Source organism: Dasypus novemcinctus, chromosome 7 (assembly GCF_030445035.2).
Source record: "Dasypus novemcinctus isolate mDasNov1 chromosome 7, mDasNov1.1.hap2, whole genome shotgun sequence".
NCBI classification, from domain to species: Eukaryota; Metazoa; Chordata; class Mammalia; order Cingulata; family Dasypodidae; genus Dasypus; species Dasypus novemcinctus.
Window position 1 is genome coordinate 125,342,170 of NC_080679.1, and position 27,452 is coordinate 125,369,621.

At 41.8% G+C, this 27,452-nt stretch overlaps 1 protein-coding gene across 12 annotated transcripts in view; it reads right to left on the reverse strand.

Annotated features, from left to right (window-relative positions):
- Positions 1-23,074: 23,074 nt before the first annotated feature.
- The window catches only part of LOC101430044 (cilia- and flagella-associated protein 221-like), a 95,970-nt gene continuing 91,592 nt past the window's right edge, over positions 23,075-27,452 (reverse strand). For 10 of the 12 annotated variants that reach the window (XM_071216492.1, XM_058301135.2, XM_058301137.2 and 7 more), the window contains 2 exons: positions 27,052-27,144; positions 23,075-23,348 (listed from right to left, as the gene is read on the reverse strand). In XM_071216492.1, the coding sequence (XP_071072593.1) occupies positions 23,240-23,348; positions 27,052-27,144 (202 nt within the window). In that variant the 3' untranslated portion in view covers positions 23,075-23,239. Of the gene's footprint in view, positions 23,349-27,051; positions 27,145-27,452 lie in introns of those variants that run through there. The other 2 variants (XR_009186637.2, XR_009186638.2) reach the window with 2 other exon arrangements.

A 27,452-nucleotide genomic window follows, 5' to 3' on the forward strand; every position in this document is an offset into this window, starting at 1 on the left:
GGCCCAGAGTAGCCAACTGAGAACATTTGTTGAATAAAAAGAGTCTTTTACAGAATGGCAAAAAGTGTTCATCATGGAACCAGTGATCTCTTCAGCCCCAGCTCTTGTACGTTCACTTTCGGTAGCATCCTCTCTAAATGCCGAGCAGGGTGGAGTGCTTTATCAGGGTGATAAAGTGATGTAGAACTAATCCTTCTTTCCTGCTCCAAAATATGTAAAAACCAGGCCTCATTAACTGGGTGGGATGAGCTCACCTGTTCACCTGGTCTTTATTAATTTTCAAGCAAGTCACCCACTGCCTAGACCTAGAAGTCCCCATGGCCTCCACGTGTGGCAGTGTGACACTTTGTGAATTCAGACTTAGAGTGGCCCCCTCAGCCCTCAGTTGTGGTTGAGGGAAGTGAATGAAATTGAGCTCCACAATGAGCACGTATCCATTATAACTTGAAATCATTGTTCTTCCCAATTCCAGATCATGTTTCACCTGTGATTAATCCGTATGCTGAATCCTGTTCATGAAATTGAAAAAGCAAGGCCACTAAAAGGTGTTGGTCAAAGAAAACCATCACTGTTAGGTAAAGTATATCTTTGAACTTCAGCAGTTTCAACAGTGAGTGAGGTTCCTTTATAATAAATTTAGCTGAAAAGGAACAGTATTTTAAAAAATCATGCATCTTACTTTCTTATAGTGGCTTAACAAATTACCACAAAATTAGTGACTTAAAAGCAGTACAAATTTAGGGTATTAGAGATCTGGAGGACAGAAGTTTAAAATGAAGGGGTCAGTAAAGCTGCGTTTCCTCAGGGGCTATTGGAGAGAAGCCGTTTCCTTGCCTTCTCCAGCTTCAGGAGGCCGCCTGCATTCCTTGGCTCTTGGCACCTTCCTTTCATCAGTTCAACCTCTCCCTCCCCTCTGCTCACTCCCCCTTCCCTCCCCTCCTTTCTGTACTGGAGATTAAACCAGACCTTGTACATGGGGACAGGTGCTCACCCACTGAGCTCCATCCATGCCCCCTTCAACCTTTCTTCATTAGTCATCTGGGTCTTTCCCTGCCTCTGTCCTTACAGCCTCCCTCCTATCAGGACCCCTGTGGTTACATTGGACCCACCCAGGTAATCTAGAATAATCTTTCCATCTCAGAATCTTTAATCACCTCTGCAATGTCTCTTTTACCTTGTAGTGGAACATGCTCCCAATTTCTGGAGATTAAGACACAGATGCCTTTGTGGGCTGTTACCAGCTTGCCACATCCTGTAAAGCAAACCTTCATGCTGGGTCTGGCCAAAATACCTGCCCAGTTCACAGCAGACAAGGCCAATGCCAGGCCAGGTTGTGGCACCTGTGACATTGGACTGCAGCTCCAGCCTCTGGTTTTGTATCTTCTGCTCCCTCTTGGAAGCAGGGGGACTAGGACTGTCATCATTTACACTTGCTGATGGACTGAGTCTGGTGTCATCTCAATGTAGCATTTTTACAGAAAGCTTTGATCTCATGTTGTGGGACACAAGTCTTTACTATTCAAAAAATCCCAGCCCTCCAATTCCCACATTTGTTGGGGCTTGTTGGAGGCCCATTCACAGTAGCTTATGGGTGTCCCAAAGGCATAGTCCCATCCTCTCCCATTATCTGTCTTTCTACTCGGTGGATCTTCTGAAGGTGCCCAGGTGGCCCTGACCCCTCCAGTCTCATTCTATTCTGCCTTGCCTGACTGTCTCGGCCTCCCTCAGGCTTGTCACCCTTGCCAGCAGCAGCCACATGCTCCTTTCTTCCTCACTGCCAAGATCCAGAAGTATGTTTTCAAAACATTTTACAGCATTTTAATGATTTACACTTTTCCTCCCATTTTAGTTTGCTTTGTTGTGAAAAGCAGATACCAGAAAACGAGTTGGCTTTTCTTTTAAGATTTATGTATTTATTTATTTCCAACACACACTCCAGCCACACTATCTGTGCTGGCTGTCTGCTCTCTGTGTCTGTTTTTTGTATGCTCTCTGTGTTGGCTTACCTTCTTTTAGGAGGCACTGGGAACTGAACCCAGGATCTCCCACGTGGGAGGGAAGTACCAAATTGCTTGAGTCACATCTGCTCTCTGCTTGCTGTGTCTCCTTGTTGTGCCTCCTCATTGCGTCATCTCATTGTATCAGCTTGTCTTCTTTAGCAGGCACTAGGAACTTAACCTAGGACCTCCCATGTGGTAGATGGGCACCCAACTGCTTGAGCCACATCTGCTCTCCTCGACTGGCTTTGTACAGTGGGAATTTTTTAGCTTACAAGCTTACTGATTTGAGAGTGAGAAAAATGTCCAAGTGAAGGCATCCTCAGGTGATGCTTTCTCCCTGAAGACAACTGCCAGTGATCTTGTACTCCTCTGTCACATGGCAAGGCACATGGTGGCATCTGCGGGGCTCTTCCTTCTCTTCCAGGTTTCATTGCTTTCAGCTTCTTGCCTCTGTAGTTTGCTGCCTCTGTCTCTCTGTTCATCCCATTTATAAAGGACTCCAGTAAGAGGATGAAGCTTGTCAAAAGGCCCTACTTCAAATACATTTGCACCCACAGGAATGTACTCGCTTTAAGATCATGATTTTCTGTGGTCCATACAGTTATAAACTACCATACCTCCTGTATTGTTTATGTCTCTGATTTTGAACTTCCAATAGAGAAACTGTATAAAAAATATTTAAAAATTTCTCTGCAAATTATGTGTGGCTATCTCTAAAATCTACTCATATACTTCTTCAGTTTAATCTTTTCTTTTTTCTTTCCTTGCAAAGACAAAGAATATTCATGAGAAATACCTTAATTAGGAATTATAAGTTTTGGGAAAAATATTTTAAAGCAAATTTTTTCTTTAAAGCTGGAGAAGCAGTTGAGCTTAGGAAAAAAGGGGATAAAAAATGGGGGAAACTATATAGACATCTTACTTTTGCAGTGGTGTGTGACAAATATCCAAGAGGCGGTCAAAATATTAAACTGAAGATGGTAGTTTCCCATAAAATACTTTAAGAAACCCTAAAAGTGCTGTTTTCTCTCCACCCATAGATGAAATTCCCTCCAAATACCTTTTTCTGCCTGGGATGAGTCAAGATGATTACTCCATCCAGTTCTCTGTATTACCCAGCATTGTGCTTCCCTTTGCCTTCCCATTCTACAATCCTCCACAAGGCTCTGATGAGTTAGTGGGTGCTGTTAGCCTGAGGCATGGAAGTGGATGGGGTCTGACCATAGTTGGGCAGCCAAGGCAAACCCTGGTCCATTTCCAGGCCCTATCCTCCTCCAGGGAAGTTCTCAAGGAGATCTGTGGCCAGGGAACTGGGCCCAGTGGGAAACCAGGGATCATCTCTTTGCATCTGCCTTGCATCTGATACACCTGTGCAGAGCTTCCTAGTAAACTGCACTGGGTCTTGCCCAACCTGGAATCTGGCTCAGAGCACTAGAACCCCTTCCAAGAACCCAGACCCAAGAACTGGTGTGAGAGCAGGAGGGCAGAGAAAGAAACCAAGAGAGCCAGGCCTGGCTCCAGAAGACAGGCTTTGCTCATCAGAGCCCTTCTGCTGTATGGGGAAATGTGTATGCCAGAGAAGGGCAGCCCCCAGGTTTGTCACCCAAGTTTGTAATTAGGAAATGTATCCCCAGCATCTATACCATCAGACTCACGATTCTCTCCCTCTACGTAGTTCTCTCTCTTTCTCTCTCAAAGGGTGTGGGCAGGAGGTATGACAGTTCTTTTTCTTATGGGTATAATGAAGCATTATAATAAAAATAATAGCTAACCTTTACAATGCATTTACTGAGTGTCAGGCAGTATCTAAAGAGCTTTAGGGAGGCGGGGCAAGATGGTGGCTGAGTGAGCTTACCTGATAATATCTCCTGCAAAGAAGCGGCTGGGCAGCGTTGGAGGTTCTTCAGGACCAGGCTGTTTGAGGATTTTTGCAGGACAGAAGGTGTCTGGAAAGCAATGTGGTGGGAAGGTAACAGAGAAAATTTGTCTATAATATATAATTGAGACTCTTTACACAGAGGTCTGGGCTGCGCGTGGGAAGCTCCCTGCTAGGGTGGGTGGAGCCGCGGCACCGGGCACTGTGTAGGTGTTTTTTTGGAGGCTATGCAGTACTGGGGAATTCATAAGCCCTGAGCGGCCTATTGGGAGGTTAATAGGACAGGAGGCTCTTGCAGACCGATTTAGGGAGACAAACGGGAGTTTCATTGCAAAGTAGGGGAATTTTTTATTGCGGACACAATAGCGCTTCCGCCTAGAGCCCCGCCCCCCCATGCCCAGCTGCTGATCTGCAGTGGACTTAAATTGATAGCAATAAAGAGATGCCACCAGGGTCTGGCAGGGTGGGAGATGTTTGGAAGCCGATTAGGGGAATATTTTGCGAAGCGTGGGAATTTCAGGTTTGGACTCTGTTATTAGCGTTTCCAGCTGGAGCCCCACCCCTGGGCCTGGCTATTGATCTGCGTCATTCAATTGGCTGCAGTGTAGAGGTGCCCCCACGTGGCCGTTCCAGGGAATTACAGGGTGGGAGGGGTCCTGAAGTCGAATTGGTGATACATCCACAGAATAGACCCCAGTGAGTGAGTGAATTGTGGGGTACAGACACACAGGATAGAGCTTGCGGATGTGACCTCACCCATAGGGCTGACACCCAGCTGCGGGGATCCCTGAAGGCTGTGAGGCACTGCAGTGCTCCCAGGGTCTCTGTTAATGGGACTTGAGGTTGCTAGGTCTGAGTCCCCTAAACTGGTGACTCACACCCCAGAGACTCACACCTCTTGAGTCTTAAATATCTCAGACTTTCCATCCCTGAATCCATCACACCTGAGCTCCATCTGAGGTCCTTGAATGTCCTAGCCCTCAACGTTTGCATTTTTTCTTTTTTGTTTTGTTTTGTTTTCTTTTGATTTTTATTCTATTTTATTTTTTAATTTTTTTAATGTCCTGATTGCTAACATTGCATTATCCCCTAGTCTTTTCTCCCAGCGTATTCCCCAAAGTCCTTTTTTTCAGTTACTTAGGGTTTTTTTTTTTACTTGTTGTGGTGGCTGTTGTGGTTGGTGTATACCTTTTTTTTTCTTTTCCCTACCTGTTCCCTGCCTTTTACCCATCCCCTTTTTCTTTCTTCCTTTCTTCTCTTTATTTTTGTCTCTCTTGTCCCTCATTTTCTTCTTATTTTATTTTATCTTAACTATACAATAGATGCTGCAGAGAACACCTCACATTTGCTGGGTTTCCTCATCCTCCACTGCCTCATCTCTGTATGAATAGATTTTGGTTACCTACACTATCCCCTTTCCCCTACAACTTGATATCCTCCATCATCTACTGTCTCTCCTATATTCCACCTCCCTTTCTTTGATCCACAAAGTGTCTAACTCTTAATTTCTAATACCTTTGTTTTGTTTTCTGTTATCCACTCTTGAAACTACTGCCTTTCTTTTCTCTTTCCCTCTCTCACGAAAACAATAGCATTTTAATTCATACCATATTCCTCCCATATTCAGTTGATTACTTCATTATAGGTACTCTACCTACTGCTATAACTCTACACAACTTACATGAATCTAATATCCATCCTCCCAGATCTCATATTGTTGCTCTGTTAACAAATACCACCAATACTACTTTACACTTTTTCCTTGCTTACACAATTGCCTTTCCCCAGCCCTAATACTTTCCTTTAAAGTGAACTCAACCAACAATAAGAAATTAGAATAAGAAGAACAAAGTGACAAAGAGAAGATATAACACTTACGTAAAAACAACACCTAATTAATCTCCAAGACTAGACAAAGAAGGTAAGGAACTGATTAAACCCGTCAAGATAAAATGATGACCAGACAGCAACAAAAATCTACAAACCAAACCAGTAATCAGGAAAACATGGCTGAATCCAATGAACAAACTAAAAATCAGGAAGGGGACCAGAACTTCACACAAGTAATGAAAGATCTCAGAACATTTATCACTGACAAATTAAATGAAGTAAAGTAAGAGGTTAAACAACATGAAGACAACACTTGGAAGGGAAATTGCAGTCATACGCAAAAAGATAACAGATATGATGGGAATGAACCCCACAATTCAAGAAATCAAAAATACACTTGTAGCAAATATCAGCAGACTAGAAGAGGCAGAGCAGAGAATTAGTGATGTGGAAGACAGTACATTGGAAATCAAACAGTAGAATTCATCGATAAAAAGACAGAAAAAATCCAGCTAGGACTTAGGGACCTGAATGATAATGCAAAATGCTCAAACATACGTATTATAGGCTTTCAAGAAGGAGAAGAGAAGGAAAAGGGGTCAGAAGGAGTGTTGCAGGAAATAATGGCTGAAAACTTCCCAAATCTACTGAGAGAGACAGATATACATATCCAAGAAGCACAGCCCACCCAATCGTCATAAACCCGAACAGGCCCACCCCAAGACATATACTTGTCAAATTATCCAATGCTAAAGACAAAGAGAAAATTCTAAAAGCAGCAAGAGAAAAGAAAATCATCACATACAAGGGAAGCTCCGTAAGATTAAGTGTTGATTTCTCATCTGAAACCATGGAGGCAAGAAGGCAGTGGTATGATATAGCCAAGGTACTAAAGGAAAAAACTTTCCAACCAAGAATACTCTATCCAGCTAAACTAGCATTTAAAAATGATGGAGAGTTCAAAATATTCACAGATAAACAGAAACTGAAAGAGTATGCCAACAAGAAACCTCCCCTTCAAGAAATTCTACAGGGAGTTCTGCAGGAATGAAGGAAAAAAACAAGACAGGCAGAGTTAGAGGAGAGTGTAAGAGCAACAAAAAAGACAAAAAGAGAAGGGGAAAAAAAAGCCAAGAAAATATGACAAACACAAGTCCAATCAAAATGTGGCTAACACAAATAATTCCTTGAAAGTAATAACACTGAATGTCAATGGATTAAACTCACCTATCAAAAGATTCAGACTGGGACATTGGATAAGGAAATATTACCCATCTATATGCTGTCTACAAGAGACACATCTTTGACCCAGAGACTCATGGAGTTTGAAAGTGAATGGTTGGAACACAATCATACAAGCAAACAATAACCAAAAAAAGGCAGGAGTAGCTATATTAATATGAGGCAAAATAGACTTTAAATGCAAAACAATTGTGAGAGACAAAGAAGGATACTACATTTTAGTGAAAGGGACAATCTGTCAAGAAGATCGAACAATCATAAATATTTATGCTTCTATAAGGGTGCTGCTAAATACGTGAGGCAAACGCTGGGAAAACTAAGTGAAAGAATAGATGCATCTACAATTATAGTGCGAGATTTTAATACACCACTATCAACTCTGGACAGAACATCTCAAAAAAGAATCACTAAAGAAACAAAACATTTGAACAGCATATTAGAAGAGCTGGATCTAATAGATATATATAGATCTTTAAACCCAAAAACAGCAGGATATACATTTTTCTCAAGTGCACATGGATCATTCTCCAATATAGACCATATGCTAGGCCACAAAGAAAGGCTTAATGAATTCAGAAAGATCAAAATCATACAAAATAATATCTCTGACCACAGTGGAGTGAAGCTGGAAATTTTCAGGGGACAGAGGCCCAGATTTCACACCACAATTTGGAAATTAAACAGCACACTCTTAGAAAAATAGTGGGTCAAATAGGTAATCTCAAAAGAAATCAATGATATCCTTGAAACAAATGATGGTGATAACACAACATACCAAAATTTATCAGATGCAACAAAAGCAGTACTGAGAGGGAAATTTATAGCTATAAATTCATATATCAAAAAAGAAGAAAGAGCAAAAATTGAAGAACTAACTGCACATTTGGAGGAGTTAGAAAAACAACAACAAAGTAATCCAACAGGAAGAAGAAGGAAGGAAATAACAAAGATAAGAGCAGAGCTAAATGATATAGAAAATAAGAAAGCACTTCAAAAGATAAACTAGACCAAGAGCTGGTTTTTTGAGAAGATCAACAAAATTGACAAATCTTTAGCGAGACTACCAAAGAAAAGAAGAGAGAAGATGCAAATACACAAAATAAGAAATGAGAAAGGCGATACCACCACTGACCCCACAGAAATAAAGACTATCGTAAGAGGATACTTTGAAAAACTATATTCCAACAAAAATGACAATTCAGGGGAAATGGACAAGTTCCTAGAAACACATAAGCAGCCCATATTGACGAAAGAAGAAATTGATGATCTTAACAAACCAATCGCAAGTAAAGAGATAGAATCCGTCATTAAAAACCTCCCAACTAAGAAGAGCCCAGGGCCACATGGCTTCAGAGGTGAATTCTACAAAACATTCCGGAAAGAACTAACACCAATCCTGCTGAAACTCTTCCAAAAAATCAAAACAGAAGGAACATTACCTATCTCCTTCTATGATGCGAACATTACCCTAGTACCAAAGCCAAAGAAAGACATCAAAAGAAAGGAAAATTACAGACCAATTTCTCTAATGAATCTAGACGCAAAAATACTTAACAAAATACTTGCTAATCGTATTCAACAACACATTAAATGAATTATATACCACGTCCAAGTGGGATTTATTCCAGGTATGCAAGGATGGTGCAACATAAGAAAATCAATCAATGTAATACACCATATAAACAGACTGAAGGAAAAAAATCACATGATTTTATCTATAGATGCAGAAAAAGCATTTGACAAAATACAGCACACTTTCTTGATAGAAACACTCCAAAAGATCAGAATACAAGGAAATTTTTTGAACATGATAAAGACTATATATGAAAAACCTACAGCCAACATTGTTACAATGGAGAAATCCTAAAATCCTTCCCTCTAAAGTCAGGAACAAGACAAGGATGCCCATTATCTCCCCTTCTATTTAACATTGTCTTAGAAGTAGTTGCTCGAGCACTGAGGCAAGAACCAGATATAAAAGGCATTCAGATTGGAAAGGAAGAATTCAAAATTTCATTATTTGCAGATGACATGATCCAACACATAGAAAACCCTGAGAGATCTACAACAAAGCTTCTAGAACTCATAAATGAGTTTAGTAAAGTCGCAGGTTATAAGATCAATGCGCAAAAATCAGTAGCATTTCTGTGCACCAATAATGAGCAAGATCAGGAGGAAATCAAGAAACAAATACCATTCACAATAGTAAATAAAAAAATCAAATATTTAGGAATAAATTTAACTAAAGATGTAAAAAACTTATACACTGAGATCTATACAAGACTATTCAAGGAAATCAAAGAAGATCTAAATAAATGGAAGAATATTCCTTGTTCCTGGATAGGAAGCTTAAATATTATTAAGATGTCTATCCTACCAAAACTGATCTAAACATTCAATGCAATCCCAATAAAAATCAACACAGCCTTCTTTAAGGAACTAGAAAAACTAACCATGAAATTTATTTGGAAAGGAAAGAGGCCCCGAATAGCCAAAGACATATTGAAAAAGAAAAACGTAATATGAGGAATCACACTACCTGACTTCAAAACATTCTACAAAGCTACAATAGTGAGAACAGCATGGTATTGGCATAAGGAGAGACACACAGACCAATGGAATCGAATTGAAAGTTCTGATATAGAATATCATATATATAGCCATGTAATATTCGATAAAGCCACCAAACACTCTCAACTGGGAGAGAATGGCCTATTCAACAAATGGTGCCTGGAGAACTGGATATCCATATATGGAAGAATGAAAGAGGATGACCATCTCACACCTTATACAAAGATCAACTCAAGATGGATCAAAGACCTAAATATAAGAGCCAAGACCATAAAGACCTTGGAAAGCAGTGTAGGGAAACATCTACAGGACCTTGTAATAGGAAATGGCTTCATGAATATCACACCAAAAGCACGAGCAGCAAAAGAACTAATAGATAAATGGGACTTCCTCAAAATTAAAGCCTTCTGCACCTCAAAGGAGTTTGTCAAGAAAGTAAAAAGGGAGCCCACACAGTGGGAGAAAATATTTGGCAACCATATATCTGATAAGAAACTTATAACTTGTATATATAAAGAACTCCTATATCTTGAAAATAAAAAGATAAACAACCCATTTAAAAAATGGGAAAAAGATTTAAATAGACACTTCTCCAAAGAAGAAATACAAATGGCTAAAAAGCACATGAAAAATTGCTCCAAATCTCTAGCTATCAGGGAAATGCAAATCAAAACTACAATGAGATACCATCTTACACCCATAAGATTGGCAGCTATGAAAAAAACAGAAGAATGGACGTTAAATGTGTGGAACCAAAGTAAATGGGGGGTAAGAGAGGAGTTTCTTGAGAGTACACAAGGATGGATATAAAACATGTAATATTACACCATAACATATAGGAGATGACAGACTGATAATGTAAACCATAATGTAAAACATAGGATAACTAAAAATGTAAAGAACTGTGTATCCTAAAGTATGCACCATAATGTAAACACAGATGTCACCTTGTTAGAAAGCTAATGTCTCAGACTCTGTACATCACTTTAAGTAAATATGATATGAATAGGGCGTAAGAGTATCACTGTGGAAGGGGAAAGGTTTTCTGGTGGATGTGTGGGAGTGCTGTATATTATATATATACATTGCTGTGGTCTAGGACTCCTGTGAAGAAAAGCTGAATAATTAGGGGGGGGGGGGGGGAAAAAGGAAAAAAATAGGATGTGGAATTTTTTCAAGTCAACATTCTTTATCTAAGTTCTTTATCTAACTTTATCTAAGTTCTTTATCTATCCTTTAAACTCATCGCTATATGCCATTCCCTAGTAAGGGACCATGACATTATATTGGGCTTCAAATTTCGGGGAGTTCTGGATCACAGAATGTTTCAACAATGGCAATGGAGGGATACTGGTATGGGATACCAATGACAGGTGATATATGACTGACAGGGAGCTGTACAGAACATATGTCCAGGGTGCATGGTAATGTTTGGATATACTCATAGTGGCAACAATTAAAAACCACAGTAGGGGGGGTACTGGGTTCCTGGCCAGTGGTGCTCTGTCGTGGTCCCTAGGGGAGCAGCGACAGTCTCCCAGGTACAGTGGTGGGGACCGGGAGGGAGTGAGGGTTCAACAGTGAGCCCCTGATACTAATGACTATGCTTGTGAGCTGATAAACCCAAAATAATAACAAGGCCTAGAGCAACTTTGTGCCTGGGAATTTCCTTCTGTCAGCCTTCATGTTACTCAAATGTGGCCAGTCTCGAAGCCAAACTCAGCATGTAAATGCAATGCCTTCCCCCCAGCGTGGGACATGACACCCGGGGATGAGCCTCCCTGGCAACGAGGGACCACTATCAACTACCAACTGATGATGCAACTGGAAAATGACCTTATACGGAAGGTTCAATGCGGATCAGCAGAATATCCATGTCTACATAAAATACCATGACTTTAAAATGCTGTTTGACCTAAAGTAAGGGGGAAATGGAAAGGAGAAATGAGTTTATATGGCTACGAGTTTCTAAAAAAGAGTCTGGAGGCTGGCAGAAGGTTTGCCCTCATGCACAACTGAGCAGAGTCAGAGAGACAGATAAAGCAGATACAACCCCCAGATATTGGTTCCTTTGAGGGCTAAAGAGACCCATGGGAGTTATGGTCATGGCCGATGGGGTTAACTACCAGGGCAGATGGCCCCTCTTTGGAAATGGTGTTTATGTGTGATGAATCTGGACTCAGATGGGATCTCCCTTCATAAGACTTTCATGCTAATGTGCTGGAGGTGCAGTTAATGTTGGGGTTTAAGATATATTTAGGGGATTTGAATCTCTGGACTGACAATGTGATAGCCAGATCGTGAGCCTCAACAGACTCCAGCACCTACAATCTGATTTATTGGACTTACCACACTCAGCTAAGATGGAGGTGAAGAAGGACAACCACCACACCATGGAGCCTAGAGTGATTACAACTGAAAATGGGAGGATTGCATCCAGCATCCAGGTGGAATCTGAGCCTCCTCTTGACATAAAGGTGCAATGGACACAACCAATCCAGTGTCCACATAGAAGAGGTGGCATTGGATTGGGAAAAGTGGACATAATGGACAAAGGGTATGGGGAAAGGCAGGAAGAGATGAGAGGTGGAGGCGTCTTCGGGACATGGAGCTGCCCTGGATGGTGCTTCAGAGGTAATCACCGGACATTGTAAATCCTCACAGGGCCTACATGATGGAATAGAGGAGAGTATGGGCCATGATGTGAACCAATGTATATGAGGTGCAGAGGTGCCCAAAGATGTACTTACCAAATCCAATGGATGTGTCATGATGATGGGAACGAGTGTTGTTGGGGGGGCGGAGAGGGGGGGTGGGGGGGTGGGGTTGAATGGGACCTCACATATATATTTTTAATGTAATATTATTACAAAGTCAATAAAAAATAAAAAAAATTAAAAAAAAAAAAAAAAAAAAAAAAAAAAAAAAAAACAGAAGAATACAAATGCTGGAGAGGATGTGAAGAAAGGGGAACACTCATCCACTGCTGGTGGGAATGCAGAAGGATCCAACCATTCTGGAGGACATTATGGCGGTTTCTCAAAAAACTAGCCATACATATGCCATATGACCCAGCAATACCACTGCTGGGTATATACCCAGCAGAACTGAAAACTAGGACGCAAACCGATATATGTACACCAATGTTCATAGCAGCATTGTTCACTATTGCCAAAAGTTGGAATCAACCCAAATGCCCATCAACAGATGAGTGGATCAATAAAATGTGGTATATACACACAATGGAATACTACTCGGCTATAAGAACAAATACACTACAAACACACGTGATAACATGAATGAATCTTGAGAACCTTATATTTAGTGAAGCAACCCAGACATTGAAGGACAAATACTACATGACCTCAATGATATGAAATAAGCAAGCTGCCTCAGAGAGCAAGAGACTGAACGATAGGCTTACAGGAAATCGGGGGGTGGAGGAAGGAAGTGAGCCAACGTCTGCAGGGGTGGAATTTATGACGAGCTGGTGGTAAGTATGAACACAAAGAAGAGATAATGGGGGCAAGGGGTTGCCTTTGGGAGGGGCTTTGTGGGTTTGAGGGTGGCTGGGGATGGGCGGATGGGTAATATTGCCCAAAAGTAGGGGGAGGGAGGGGTAGCATACGAACATAGGAGAGTGTCAGGTGTTGGTGAAGAGTAAAATGCCGAGAAAATCATATCAAAATATAATTAAGAGGGTTACCTGTTTAGAATGCTTGGAGGGGATGGTCCAATGTGGGACGGACTCCTGGGGAATGTCTGAATGCTCATTTTGCCAGAGTGGGTGGCACCATTGGGTAGAGACCCAAGTAGTGAGAGTGGGGGTGGACCCACATCCTGGGAAGGACTAATGCCATCAAATAGAGGGAACTGTATCTCTCGAGAGAAAGGGTGGCTCCCAGGGAATTGGGGCAGTTGAGCAAGTTAGGCCCTGAACACTGTTGCAAGTATCTCTGGACGTGGCTCCTCGGGAAACGGAGGTTGGCTGTCACTGTGGGCACCAAGGGGATGGGAAAATGGATGTTAAATCTGTGGAACCAAGGTAAATGTGGCATAAGAGAGGAGTTTCAAGAGAATACACAAGGATGGATATAAAACATGTAATATTACACCATAAACATATAGGGGATGACAGACTGATAATGTAAACCATAATGTAAAACATAGGATAACTAAAAATTTAGAAAACTGTGTGTCCTAAAGTATGCACCACAATGTAAGCCCAGATGTCACCTTGTTTGAAAGCTATTGTCTCAGACTCTGTACATCACTTTAAGTAAATATGATGTGAATAGGTTGTAAGAGTATCGCTGTGGAAGGGAAAAGGTTTTATGGTGGATGTGTGGGAGTGCTTTATATTGTATATATGAATTGCTGTGGTCTAGGGCTGTTGTGAAGAGAAGTTCAATAATTAGGGAAAAAAAAAAAGAAAAAGATAGGGTGTAGAATTTTTCCAAGTCAACACGTATTCTATATCTAACCTTTAAACCCATTGCTATATGCCATTTTCCTTGTAAGGGATCCTGACATTATATTGGGCTTCAATTTTCAGGAAGTTCTGGATCACAGAGAGGCTCAACAATGGCAGCAGAGGAATACTGGTATGGGATTATATTGACAGGTGATATATGGCTGACAGGGAGCTATACAGGGCATATGTCCAGGGTGCATGGCAATGTTTGGATATACTCATAGTGGCAACAATTAAAAACTACAGCTGGGGGGGTACTGGATTTCTAGCCGGGAGTGCTCTGTCATTGTCCCTAGGGGAGCAGCGGCAGTCCCCCAGGTGCAGCGGCAAGGACCGGGAAGGAATGAGGGTCCAACAGTGAACCCCTGATACTAATGACTATGCTTGTGAGCCCATATGCCTGAAATAAGAACAAGGCCTAGAGCAGCATTGGGCCTAGGAATTTCCTCCTGACAGCCTTCATGTTACTCAAATGTGGCCAGTCTCGAAGCCAAACTCAGCAAGTAAATGCAATGCCTTCCCCCCAGCGTGGGACATGACACCCGGGGATGAGCCTCCCTGGCACCAAGGGATCACTATCAACTACCAACTAATGATGCAACTGGAAAATGACCTTGAGTTGAAGGTTTGGTGCGGATCAGCAGAATATCCCTGTCTACATATAATAACGTGACTTTTCAATTTTGTTTGACCTAATGTAGGGAGAAATGGAAAGGAGAAATGAGTTTATATGGCTACGAGTCTCTAAAAAAGAGTCTGGAGGCTGTCAGAAGGATTGCCCTTATGCACAACTGAGCAGAGTCTAAAAGACAGATAAAGTAGATACAATCCCCAGGTATTGGTTCCTTTGAGGGCTAAAGAGACACACGGGTTCTATGGTCATGGCAGATGGGGTTCACTGCCATGTCAGATGGCCCTTCTTTGGAGCTGGTGTTTTTGCATGATGAAACTGGACTCAGATGGGATCTCTTTTCATAAGACTTTCATGCTACTTTACTAGAATTGTAGTTGGTGTTGGGGTTTAAGATATATTTAGGGGATTTGAATCTCTGGACTGACAATAGATAGCCAGGCCCTGAACCTCAACAGACTCCAGCTCCTACAAGATGATTTATTGGACTCACCTCACTCAGCTAAGATGGAGTTGAAGAAGGACAACCACCACACAATGGAGCCTAGAGTGCCTACAACTGAAAGCAGGAGGATTGCATCCAGTATCCATGTGGAATCTGAGCCTCCTCTTGACAAAGAGGTGCAACGGACACAACCAATCCAAGGTCCACAGAGAAAAGGTGGAATTGGAGTGGGAAAAGTGGACATGGTGGCTGATGGGTATGGGGAATGGCAGGAAGAGATGAGATGTGGAGGCGTTTTTGGGACTTGGAGTTGCCCTGGATGGTGCTTCAGGGGCAATCACTGGACATTGTAAATCCTCCCAGGGCCCACTGGATGGAACGTGGGAGAGTATGGGCCATGATATGGACCATTGACCATGAGATGCAGAGATGCCCAGAGATTTACTTACCAAATGCAATGGATGTTCATGATAATGGGAGTGAGTGTTGCTGGGGGGGTGAGTGGTGGGGTGGGGGTGGTGGGGTTGAATGGGACCTCATATTTTTTTTAATGTAATATTTTTACAAAATCAATAAAAAAGAGGAAAAAAAATAAGAATGTAAAAAGGGAACCTACACAATGGGAGAAAATATTTGGCAACCATATATCCGATAAGAGACATAATTTGCATATATAAAGAATTACTATATCTTGAAAATAAAAAGATACAAAACACATTTAAAAAATGGGAAAAAGATTTAAACAGACACTTCTCTAAAGAAGAAATACAAATGGCTAAAAAGCACATGAAAAAATGCTCCAAATCTTTAGCTATCAGGGAAATGCAAATCAAAACTACAATGAGATACCACCTTACTCCCATAAGATTGGCAGCTATGAAAAAAACAGAAGAATACAAATGCTGGAGAGGATGTGAAGAAATGGGAACACTCATCCACTGCTGGTGGGAATGCAGAAGGATCCAACCATTCTGGAGGACAGTTTGGTGGTTTCTCAAAAAACTAAACATAGATTTGCCATATGACCCATCACTACCACTGCTGGGTATTTACCCAGCAGAACTGAAAACAAGGACACAAACCAATATATGCACACCAATGTTCATAGCAGCATTGTTCACTATCACCAAAAGTTGGAATCAACCCAAATGCCCATCAACAGATGAGTGGATCAATAAAATGTGGTATATACATACAATGGAATACTACTCGGCTCTAAGAACAAACACACTACAAACACACGTGATAACATGGATGAATCTTGAGAACCTTATGTTGAGTGAAGCAACCCAGGTATTGAAGGACAAATACTACATGACCTCAATGATATGAAATAAGCAAGCTGCCTCAGAGAGTTAGAGACTGGAAGATAGGCTTACAGGAAATCGGGGGGTACAGGAAGGATGTAAGCTGACATCTACATGGGTGAAATCTATGATGAGCTGGAGGTAAGTATGTGCATAAGGAAGAGATAAAATGGGGGCATAGGGTTACCTTTGCGTGGGGCTTTGTGCATTTGAGGGGGGGCTAGGGATGGGCGGATGGATAATATTGCCCAAGAAATTGGGGGGAAGGTGGGGCAACATACAAACATATGAGATTGTCAGGTGTTGGTTGAGAGTATAATGCTGAGAAAACCTTTTCAAAACATAATTAGGAAAGTTACCTGTTTAAGATACTTGAAGGGGATAATCTGATGCAGGACAGACTCCTAGGGAATATATGAATGATCATTTTGCCAGAGTGGGGTATACCATTGGGTAGAGACCCACATAATGAGAGTGAAGGTAGACCCACATCCTGGGAAGGACTAATGCCATCAAATAGAGGGAACTGTATCTCTCAAGAAAAATGGTGGCTCCCAGGGCATTAGGGCAGTTGAGCAAGTCAAGCCCTCAACACTGTTGCAACTATCTCTGAACATGGCTCCTCAAGAAATGAAGATTGACTGTCACTGTGGGGCCCAAGGGGAGGGGGGAAATAGATATTGAATAGATGGAACCAAAGTAAATGTGAGGGCAAAGTAAGTGTTTTACAAGAGTACACAAGGATGGATATAAAACATGTAATATTACACCAAAAACATATAGGGGACGACAGACTAATAATGTAAACCTTAATGTAAAAGATAGGATAACTAAAAAATTTAGAAAACTGTATAGCCTAAAGTATAAACCACAATGTAAACACAAGTGTTACCTTGTTTGAAAGCTATTGTCTCAATATCTGTACATCAGTTTCAGTAAATATGATATGAATAAGTTAAAAGATTATCACTGTGGAAGGGAAAAGGTTTTATAATGGACATGTGGGTGTACTGTATATTGTATATATGAATTACTGTGATCTAAGGCTCTTGTGACGAGAAGCTCAATAATTAGGAAAAAAGAATAAAAGATAGGATGTAGAATTTTTCCAAATCAATATGTATTCTATATCTAACCTTTAAACTCATCGCCATATTCCATTTTACTAGTAAAGGAACCTGACATTATATTGGACTTCACTTTTCAGGAAGTTTTGGATCACGGAGTGGCTCAACAATGGCAGCAGAGGAATACTGGTATGGGATGTTATTGACAGGCGATATACAGTTGACAGAGAGTTATACAGGGCATGTGTCCAGGGTACATGGAAATGTTGGATGTACTCATAGTGGAAACAATTAAAAAGAACAGCTGGGGGGGTACTGGGTTCCTGGCGGGGGGGAGGGGGCTCTGTCATGGTCCCTAGGGGAGCAGCGGCAGTCCCCCAGATGCAACGGTAAGGACCAGGAAGGAATGAGGGTCCAACAGTAAGCCCCTGATACTAATGACTATGCTTGTAAGCCTATACACCTGAAATAAGAACAAGGTCTAGAGTAGCACTGTGCCTAAGAGTTCCCTCCTGACAGCTTCCGTGTTACTCAAATGTGGCCAGTCTCGAAGCCAAACTCAGCATGCAAATGCACTGCCTTCCCCCCAGTGTGGGACATGACACCCGGGGATGAGCCTCCCTGGCACCGAGGGATCACTACCAAGTACCAGCTGATGACGTAAATAGAAAATGACCTTGAAGTAAAGGTCCAATGCGGACCAGCAGAATATCCATGTCTACATATAATAACAGGAGTTAAAAATGTTGTTTGACCTAAAGTAAGGGGGAAATGGAAAGGACAAATGAGTTTATATGGCTATGAGTCTCTGAAAAAAAGTCTGGAGGTTATCAGAAGGATTGTCCTTATGCACACCTGAGCAGAGTCTCAGAGACAGATAAAGTAGATACAACCCCAGGTATTGGTCCTTTTGAGGGCTAAAGAGACCCACAGGTTCTATGGTCATGGCAGATGGGGTTCACTGCCATGTCAGTTGGCCCTTCTTTGGAGCTGTGTTTCTGCATGATGGAGCTGGACTCAGATATGATCTCTTTTCACAAGCCTTTCATGCTACTTTACTGGAATTGTAGTTTGTGCTGGGGTTTAAAATGTATCTAGGAGATTTGAATCTCTGGACTGACAATATGATAGCCAGGCCCTGAAACTCAACAGACTTCAGCTCCTACACTCTGATTAATAGGACTAACCCCACTCAGCTAACATGGAGGTGAAGAATGTCAACCACCACACCATGGAGCCTAGAGTGCCTACAACTGAAAGCAGCAGGATTGCATCCAGTATCCATGGGGAATCTAAGTCCCCTCTTGACATACATGTGGAATGGACACAACCATGCCAAGGGCCACAGGAAGGAGGAATACAGTAAGTATTAGAGTGGACTTAATGATATTCTATTCATGAACTATTGTGGTTAATAGTCGAGAAAATGTGGCCATGGTGGCTGCTGGGGGTGGGGAATGGGAGGAAGAGATGAGATGTGGAAGCATTTTCGGGACTTGGAGTTGTCCTGGGTGGTGCTGCAGGGACAATTGCCAGACATTGTATGTCCTCCCATGGCCCACTGGATGGAATGTGGGAGAGTGTGGGCTATGATGTGGACCACAGGCCATGGGGTGCAGCGATGCCCAGAGATGTACTCACCAGATGCAATGGATGTGTCATGATGATGGGGGAGAGTGTTACTGTGGGGGGATTGGTGGGTTGGGGGCAGTGGGGGTGAATGGGGACCTCATATTTTTTTAATGTAATCTTTTTTTAAAAATGAACAAATTGAGTAGAATTTGAAAAAAAAGAAAAAAGAAATTAAGAAACCCATGACTGGAAAATAATATCCACTAGTCATATAACTGCCAAAGTCCACATGTTGAGACTAAAGGACTAATAAATATTCACCAGTGTAGGCAACCCACGTGAATAGACATTTGAGGGAGTCCTGGGTCCCAGGGCCTGGCTCCTCCTCCTCAGGGGAAACTCAGCCCCCGCATGCCCCAGGACAGAAGTCAAAATGGAACAGATCCCCCGCAGGGGCATACTGTACAGCTGCTGTCTTAGAATGTCATTTTCCCCAGACCCCATTTATGTGCTTCAGGTGACCTTAGCAGAAACTCTGTTATGAAATGACTTTGTTTTGAGGTCCTCTATTTTCCCCGAATCTTGGCAGAGCACTCCCTTCATTCTCTGGACCACCACCACCAGAGAATCTCTCCTGTCCATCAGTCCCAATGTAGCCCACGCCCGGCACTGCGCCAAGTGCATCCTTTGATCTTGCTCTCTGACCGACCCTGCCCTTCAGAAGCTGGGCTGGAACAACATTTTATTAATAACAACCAAAATACACAGATGTGTAGTAGGCGTAGTAAAAGATGCTCCAGATTACCAGATAAATGGGAATTAAAACCACAATTACGTACACTACTGGTATTTATGTTATCTGTCATTTAATATAACTGCCTATCAACCTACAAACCACAGTGCATACACATGATGGAATATTATGCAGTGGTAAGAAGAAATGAAGTCGTCTAACATATGACACCATGGATGAACCTGGAGGACATTCTGTTGAGTGAAGCAAGCCAGACACAAAAGGACAAATACTGTATGATTATGCTCTTATGAAGTAAATCTAGTGTGTAAACTCATGGGCCAAAAACTAGAATATGGGTCATCAGAAAATAGTATGAGGTTAGAGAATGGAAAGCTGAGGGTAAGCTGTATAGAACTGGTAAAAGACTGTTACTTTTTGGAAGTAAATAGAAGTAAACAGAAAAGGTGAAAGGACAACACAGTATGTAACTGGTAGTGCTATTATGTGGGTATGACCATGGTTGAAAGGGAAAGTCTAAGGTCAGAAGGAAAGCTAAAACATGTGACATGGGACTGTACAGCATAGTAAAACCTCAAGTGAAATACAAATGCGAGTAGTATCACATATATAAGGCTGTTTTTCTTTGACTCAATAAATGTATGTTAATCCTATAAGATGTTACTATCAGGCCAAAAAAAACCATATTATGCTAAATGAAAGAAACCAGATACAAAGTACTATGTACTGTATGATTCCATTTATATAATGTGTAAATACAAATCAATTAATAAAGATGAAATTAGGTTACTGGATATGTAGGGCTGGGGGAGGCTTGAAGGATTGAGAGGTGACTGCTAAGGAAAGGGGTACTGAGTTTTTCTTTTCGGAGTAATGAAATTCTTGTAAAAATTTTTGTAGTGATGAATGCACAGCACTGGGATTATAATAAAAGCCACTGATAGCACACTTTGGATAGATTCATGGTATGTGAAAATATCTCAATAAAACTGCTTTTACAAGAATGATGTAGGATGATGGGTGATAAATTTTAAGCCCATTATCATTGAAGCTGATGTTGGACTTGGAACAGCCATGGGGGTCTCTGAGCCCCTCCTGTGCAGGCTCTCCCTTCTGCTTCAGTACCTGCTATGAGCACTAGGTCTACCAGGCTCCAGGCAAGGACTGGCTGGCTGTCATCCACAGTGAAAATGACAGAAGTCCTGGGAAGACAGTGAAGAGCTGCCTGAACTCCTCTAGGGACTTTCTGCATCTGCTAATGCACAACCTGAAATCTGATGCCAGAGCCCTGTATTTCTGAGTAAAAGTCAGAGTGAGGGGAAGGCCCTGTGCCCCTGGACAGAACCTCTCCTGCGGGGCAGCCGGGAGAGGGCGCTCACGACCTAACCTGGGCCTGGGCTCAGGTCCCTGGTCTGGAGCAGCTAGAGGGAGGTTAGGGGCTGCTTTCCTGCCAGGCTCTACAGTTTCCCTGGGGAACCTCTCTGGGCTCCCACTGAATTCCTGAAATAGGAAAGTGCCACTGCACTCTCAGGAAACATTTCCCCATGTCCCCAGAGCAGAGTGCCCCTTAGGAAGGCAGCGATGGTTCTGCCAGGATCTCAGTTCTGAGCAGCTCAGGGCAGCCCGGTGAGCCTTGAAATCGAACTCAGGGCACAGGCCTCAGTGGGATTCTGATGAGGACACTTTTGGGGATTTGGGTGAGAGCCAATAGGAAGCTACATTAGGATCAGTAGCCTCTAAATCCTAATAGAATTGCACATCTGATTCTCGTCCTCAAAGAAAAGTGCACGCCTCAGGCTCAGAACTGGTCTGGTTGGTTGTCCTTTCTACTCCTAGTCCACCTTCTTTCTCCCAGTTCAGCAAGGCAATTGGGATGTCTTGAGTCAGTCTGCCCCACCAAAGGAGTCCCATGTCCCACTGAATGGGTCTCAGTATCACTCCCACACTCAGTCCTTGACTAGGTTGTCTTTCATGGGCACAAACAAGGTGATGTTTTCAGAGAACAGCAGCTGGGTGCTTGGTCCATTAGGTCCCTGGACCCTCGGCTCCTCCACCCCAGCAGACACCAGAAGGCCTCTTTCTGGGGAGGGGTGAAGTGTGCAGGCCCATCCTGGGCCCTGCCCAGGGCCTGGCACGCCCAGGGCAGCCTGCTGTGAGCCTCAAACCCTACAACCCTCCTTGCTGCTCATTTCCTTCCTCCCTTCCCCACTGGCGCCCTTCCTCCCACCACTGATCAGTAGAAAAACTATATAGGACACCCAGGCAAATTAGAATTTCAGGTAAATAAGTGATCTATTGTGCAATATGTCTTAAATATTGGCAAAGGACAAGCTAAAATTTATTTCTTGTTTATCTGAAATTCAGAGTCAGCTGGGCATCCAGGGCTGATCTGGCATTCCTGGAGCTGAGCAGGGGCCACTGGGGTCTGCATCTCAGGGTCTGGAGCTCCCCGCCCCCTTCTCCCTCCCACCTCCCCCCCAAGGGCCTTTCCTACCGCCTACTGCAGGTGGGATCCAGACCACTGCAATAAAGTAAGTACCACAAAAAAGCCAGTCACATGAATTTTTTTGGTTTCTTAGGGCCTATAAGAGTTACGTTCACACTATACTGTAGGCTATTAAGTGTGCAACAGCATTACATACATAAAACAATGTGACTGCATTAATTGAAATGAGATGAGGGATGAGCAGATGCTGTTGCAAAAATGGCACCTATAGACTTCATCAAGGCCAAAAACCATCAGTTTGTGAAAAACAAAACAAAACAAAACACAGTTATCTCCAAAATGCAAGAAAACAAGGCCCACCTGTACGTGGTGCATAATTGAATCAGGGAAACTTGTATTTTGATGTTGGACATCTAGGCTCTAAAACTAGTCAACAAATGCCTTTGATAGAGTGAAGCTGTTGTGTGGTATTTGTCGCAGCAGCCCAGTGATTTCTGACACTCCCAAATCAGCCTAAAAGCTCCAGCTGCCTCACCATGTCCCCCACTTCCAGTACCCCTCACCGGTGTCTGCCACAGGAATGGCTACTATGTCCATGCCAACTCTGTCCTTTCTGGGAGTGGATGCCACCCAAGCCAGCTAATGCTCAGGGAGCTGAGGGGCCCAGTTCCCCACAGAGTGGGGAGGGCGCCTTCCTTCCCCCACCCACCTACCCCTGGACCCTGGGCACTGCACCTGCCATGACTCTCAGGGGACAGCTGTCAGCATCTGGCTTCAGTCACTAGTTAGGGCAGCTCACACCTCACAAAAACTTGATCCCAGCACTAAATCTTGTGCATAGAAACTTCAAATACTATTACCATCCATACGACCTTTATTTTTTCAAAAGAAGAAGTTATAACTGGAAAACTACATCACTCACGGTTCAATTTTTTTTCTCTAGGAATTTTAATTCCCAAATGGACACAAAGGAACATGGGGTCCCACAGAAAGTGAACAAGGGGAACCGAGCTATGGGTGATGGTTATTCTAGAATCAGGTATGGGTTGAGGGCTTTTAACCGCAGATTCTTCATCTCCTCAGGCACCTTTTCTCCAGCCTTCTCTGGTTGCTGTGCTTGGTCTTTCACTTCTCTAAATAGGAAAAAAATGAAAAGGACATGTGAGGACAGTAAGTCACGCAAGCCACCCAGCACTGACAGTGACATCCCAGTCATATTTGGTGGAACGTTTTAAAAACAAGGCTTTACATGGTATTTTGTGATCATTTAGCTACCAGTTAAAGTCTCAGCTTGTGAGTGATATGAATCTGGCATCAACCTCCCTGCACCGAGGTCTTAGCCTCCCCAAGTTCCCTAAATGTTCAGAGCCTCCATTTCCTGAGAGGGGTGGGAGCTCCGTGGAGATAACAAACACTCTCTCAAGTTCATTACAGTCATCAGGAGAGAGCAGGTGATTCTTTGCATCCATGAAAATAAATATTTGCCAGAAACCAAATGGACAGCAGTCTTCATGGGGAGATGGAAGGCGACGTGTGCTGTGTGTTCCTTGTGACTGTCCCTGTCTGTTCAGCTCTGGTGCATGTACCTGACTAAAGGAAGGGCTTCTGTTGGCTTCTGGCTGAGGCTGATGGAGGTGAGGAAGGTGAACATGTAAGGACAGAGAAGACAAAAATGAACATGGGATATAAGGCTCATCTTGAGCTGAAGAGAATTTCCAAACCAAAGGAGTTTTGAAAATGGTCTATGGGATATCAGCCCATTAGAATACTACACAGCCAATCAAATGAGAATTATGTTGACAACTTTGACATGTGGGGAAAATGTATGTGAGCTTTATCTGCAAAACAGGTGAATTCAAAATACCAAGGATACATTGATTTCAAATGTATGCAATGCATGCCTACTTTGAAAAACTGGAAGTTAATCTGATGTACAGAATATGTTAGTTTATTGTTTGCTACCTATTTTTTAAGTAAACTGGAAGTTAACTAGTGTTTAGAAAATTTTCAGAGTTTATCATTTGCTAGCTATTTTTTTTTCTTCTTAAGTAGCTAAAATTCATTTTTAAAAAAAGAAAAAGAATGACATACCACTTTGGGCAAATGTATAAAGTAAGAAATTCTATTTCACTTAATAATACTTTGATAATCAAATGGCATTGCACATTAACTCAGTAGCATAAAGAGTAAAAAATCATCTTAAAGTACAAAAGAGTATATCGGTATTGGATATTAGCCTGATCATTGGGCAAACCATTCTATGTCCTGGGGTAATTTTTGAAATAAAATATATATATGACACTCTTAGCCAACTATTTACTTGAAACAGAATGCAAAGGGCATCTGGGAGTTGAGTGTCACAGGATATTTTATAGTGGTCATTAACTGATCAAAGCAGGCACTCACTGAATTTCCATTTAAAATTTTCATCCTTAAACTCTCTTACTAAAAACTTGCAACTTCCTTTTGGAGACCTGTGGGTTGCTGCAGGCCTTGAAATGATCACAAACAAACCAAAGACTCCCACACTCCTAAGACATGTGGGCATTCCTTTCAGAAAAGATAGGACCCAAAACACCTTAAACTAAGTTAGAAGATAAGCTGAGAAAAGAACTTTGCAACATACCTAGAAAGGGTAGAGACCTTTAATATATGAGAGACTCACAAGTAAATGAAAGATAATGTTAAATAGGCAAAAAGATGAACAGTCCCCTCACAAAAGATGAAAAAACAGTTGATAAGCAGAGAATATTTTAATATCACTAGTAAGTGAAGAAACGAAAATGAAGACAAGGGGATGGCCTTTAAAAAGATCATCTTGGTAAAAACGAAGCGAACAAAGAAAAGGACAGTGTCCTGTTGTGCAGGGTATTTGGAGACAGGTGCCCTTGACCTCTGCTGGTGGGAGGTATGTGGAAGGACTTTCTGAATGGTAATTTAGCAACAAAATTACCTTAAAATGCATCCACAAACATTGCATTTATGTTTCTAGGAGTTTCTCCTAAGGAAACATTCTGATATTTTGCAGGTGATTCTGGCACAAGAACGTTGGCTGCAGCAAAACATTGGAAAGAGTCTACGTGTCCAACAATAGGCGTTGGATAAATATATCAAGGCACATCTACCCAATGAAATAGGAAATATGTTTATCAGTGCATATTTATGATATATTGTTTAATAAAAATACAGAAAACAAAATACGTAGAGCATGATTTAATTGTTGTTAAAAACTCTTTATATGTGTATACATATGTATACAGAAAGGTTTGGGAGGCCATATATCAAAATGTAAAGTCACCACCCCTTGGTGATTAGATAATGTTTTTGTTTTATTCTTCATATTTTTCTGTATATTCTTAGTTTTAAAATACAAATGATAATAAATAAAAGAAAGTGTATTTTCTTTTAAAAAGATAGTTTTAAAAGATTATACCCACAATTTAAAACTTATAAACCAAATGAACTATGGGTGGTTATTTACATCACAAAAGGATTCTTAAAAAATGGATATGTTTATGACTGTGACGATGTACATTGGAAAGACAAACAACATACTAGATGCTCCTCACTTGACCTGTGAGATAGATTTTTTTTCGGAGGGGGTTGTTTATAGTATGGGTTTATTTGTTCTGCACTGGCCAGGTGACAGTGAACTCAACATTTACAGAATAAGAAGAAGATACTAGAACCTTCCTTACTTTGCTGAAAGGGACTAAACAAGAGGTGCTGGGGGGCACATTCAGGGGAACTCAAAGAGCTAAATGAGGGCTAGGGGAGATGGTTTACTAGCTGAAGTGTTCCTGTATTCTGAAAATAAAATTGCCCTTCTCAGCCAACGTTTAGCAAAGTGGCAGATTCGTAACTCCAGTGTAGAGGGCTGAACATGCCAACAGAGCAAACAGAAGCCTTAAGGAAATACCTCCAATTTCAAACCTAATTCCACCAGTGGAAACTTTCAGTGCTCTGTTTCATGCCCTAGAAGTCTAACTCTGAGTAAGGTTGGGATGTGGGGGGAGCTTTGGACACACGGGAGAACATCTGGGAATACCTTGGTTGCACATTGGAATCACCTGGGGAGACATACAAAACCCTGGCACCTGGGTCTCAACAACTAGAGGTTCTGATTCCATTAGGCTGAAGTACTGTCTGGGTAATGGAGTTTGTAAAGCAATTTTATTGAGCTATATGCACGCACCATACAGTCCATCCAAAGTGGACAGTGGCTCTCAGTATAATCACAGAGTTGTGCATTCATCATCACAATCAAGTTTTAGAACTTTTTCATTACTTCAGAGAGAAAAACCCAGTACCCTTTAGCAGTTACCTCTCAATCCCTCTATTCTTCCCCAGCCCTACACAACCACTAATCTAATTTCATCTCTGGAGTCAGATTTTATTATCTGCATTTTTTTTTCAGGTGAGGAAAGAGGCCCAGAGACAATAAGCAATTTGGCTCAAGACCTCACACGTGATAACCTGTGATAACCAGTGGTGCTGGGATTCGGCCCCAGGTCTCACCTGGCTCTAGAGAGCCCAGGGCCCTTACACTGAATAAAATGCAATCAGCTGTTGAGAAGAAACAGACACATCTCTGAAATCAAATGATAAGCAAATAGAAAAACTGGATTCCGTCTTTAAAGTTCACTTGCCAACAACATTTAAGGGAGTGCATGTATGCAAAATAAAGCCCACATCAAAATAATGAAGGCCTTAGAAACATGTCTCTTACTAAAGCCTGAGATATTTAGATTCAGCTATGATAACAGTACCGTAATTTATGCAGGACAAATTTTACCCAGTGCAACATCTGATTATGGCATTAAAACGTCCACTTACTTCTTCTTGTTGTCCTTGCGGTCTAACATAGGGAATTCCACTTGGATCATTTCTGGAGTCAACATAATATTTACATCCCGTTCACAAAGCTCACTGAAAAGTAATAAGATGTTTAGCCGGAACTGTTTCACCTTTCCAAAGGAAAAATAGAAGGAATATGCCATCATTTAAGAGTTACACAATTCTTGTGGCTTTCCACATTGATTCCATCTACCTTTTTAAAAAAATTTGTTGACGTATATCACTCTTACATAAACATACATAAACAATAAGTGTATAGTAATAGTTGTAAACTTATAAAACAAGCATACATAATAATGTCATACAGGGCTCACATACCTCACCTCACCCTACCACCAATACCTTGCATTGTTGTGAAACATTTTTAACTATTGATTAAA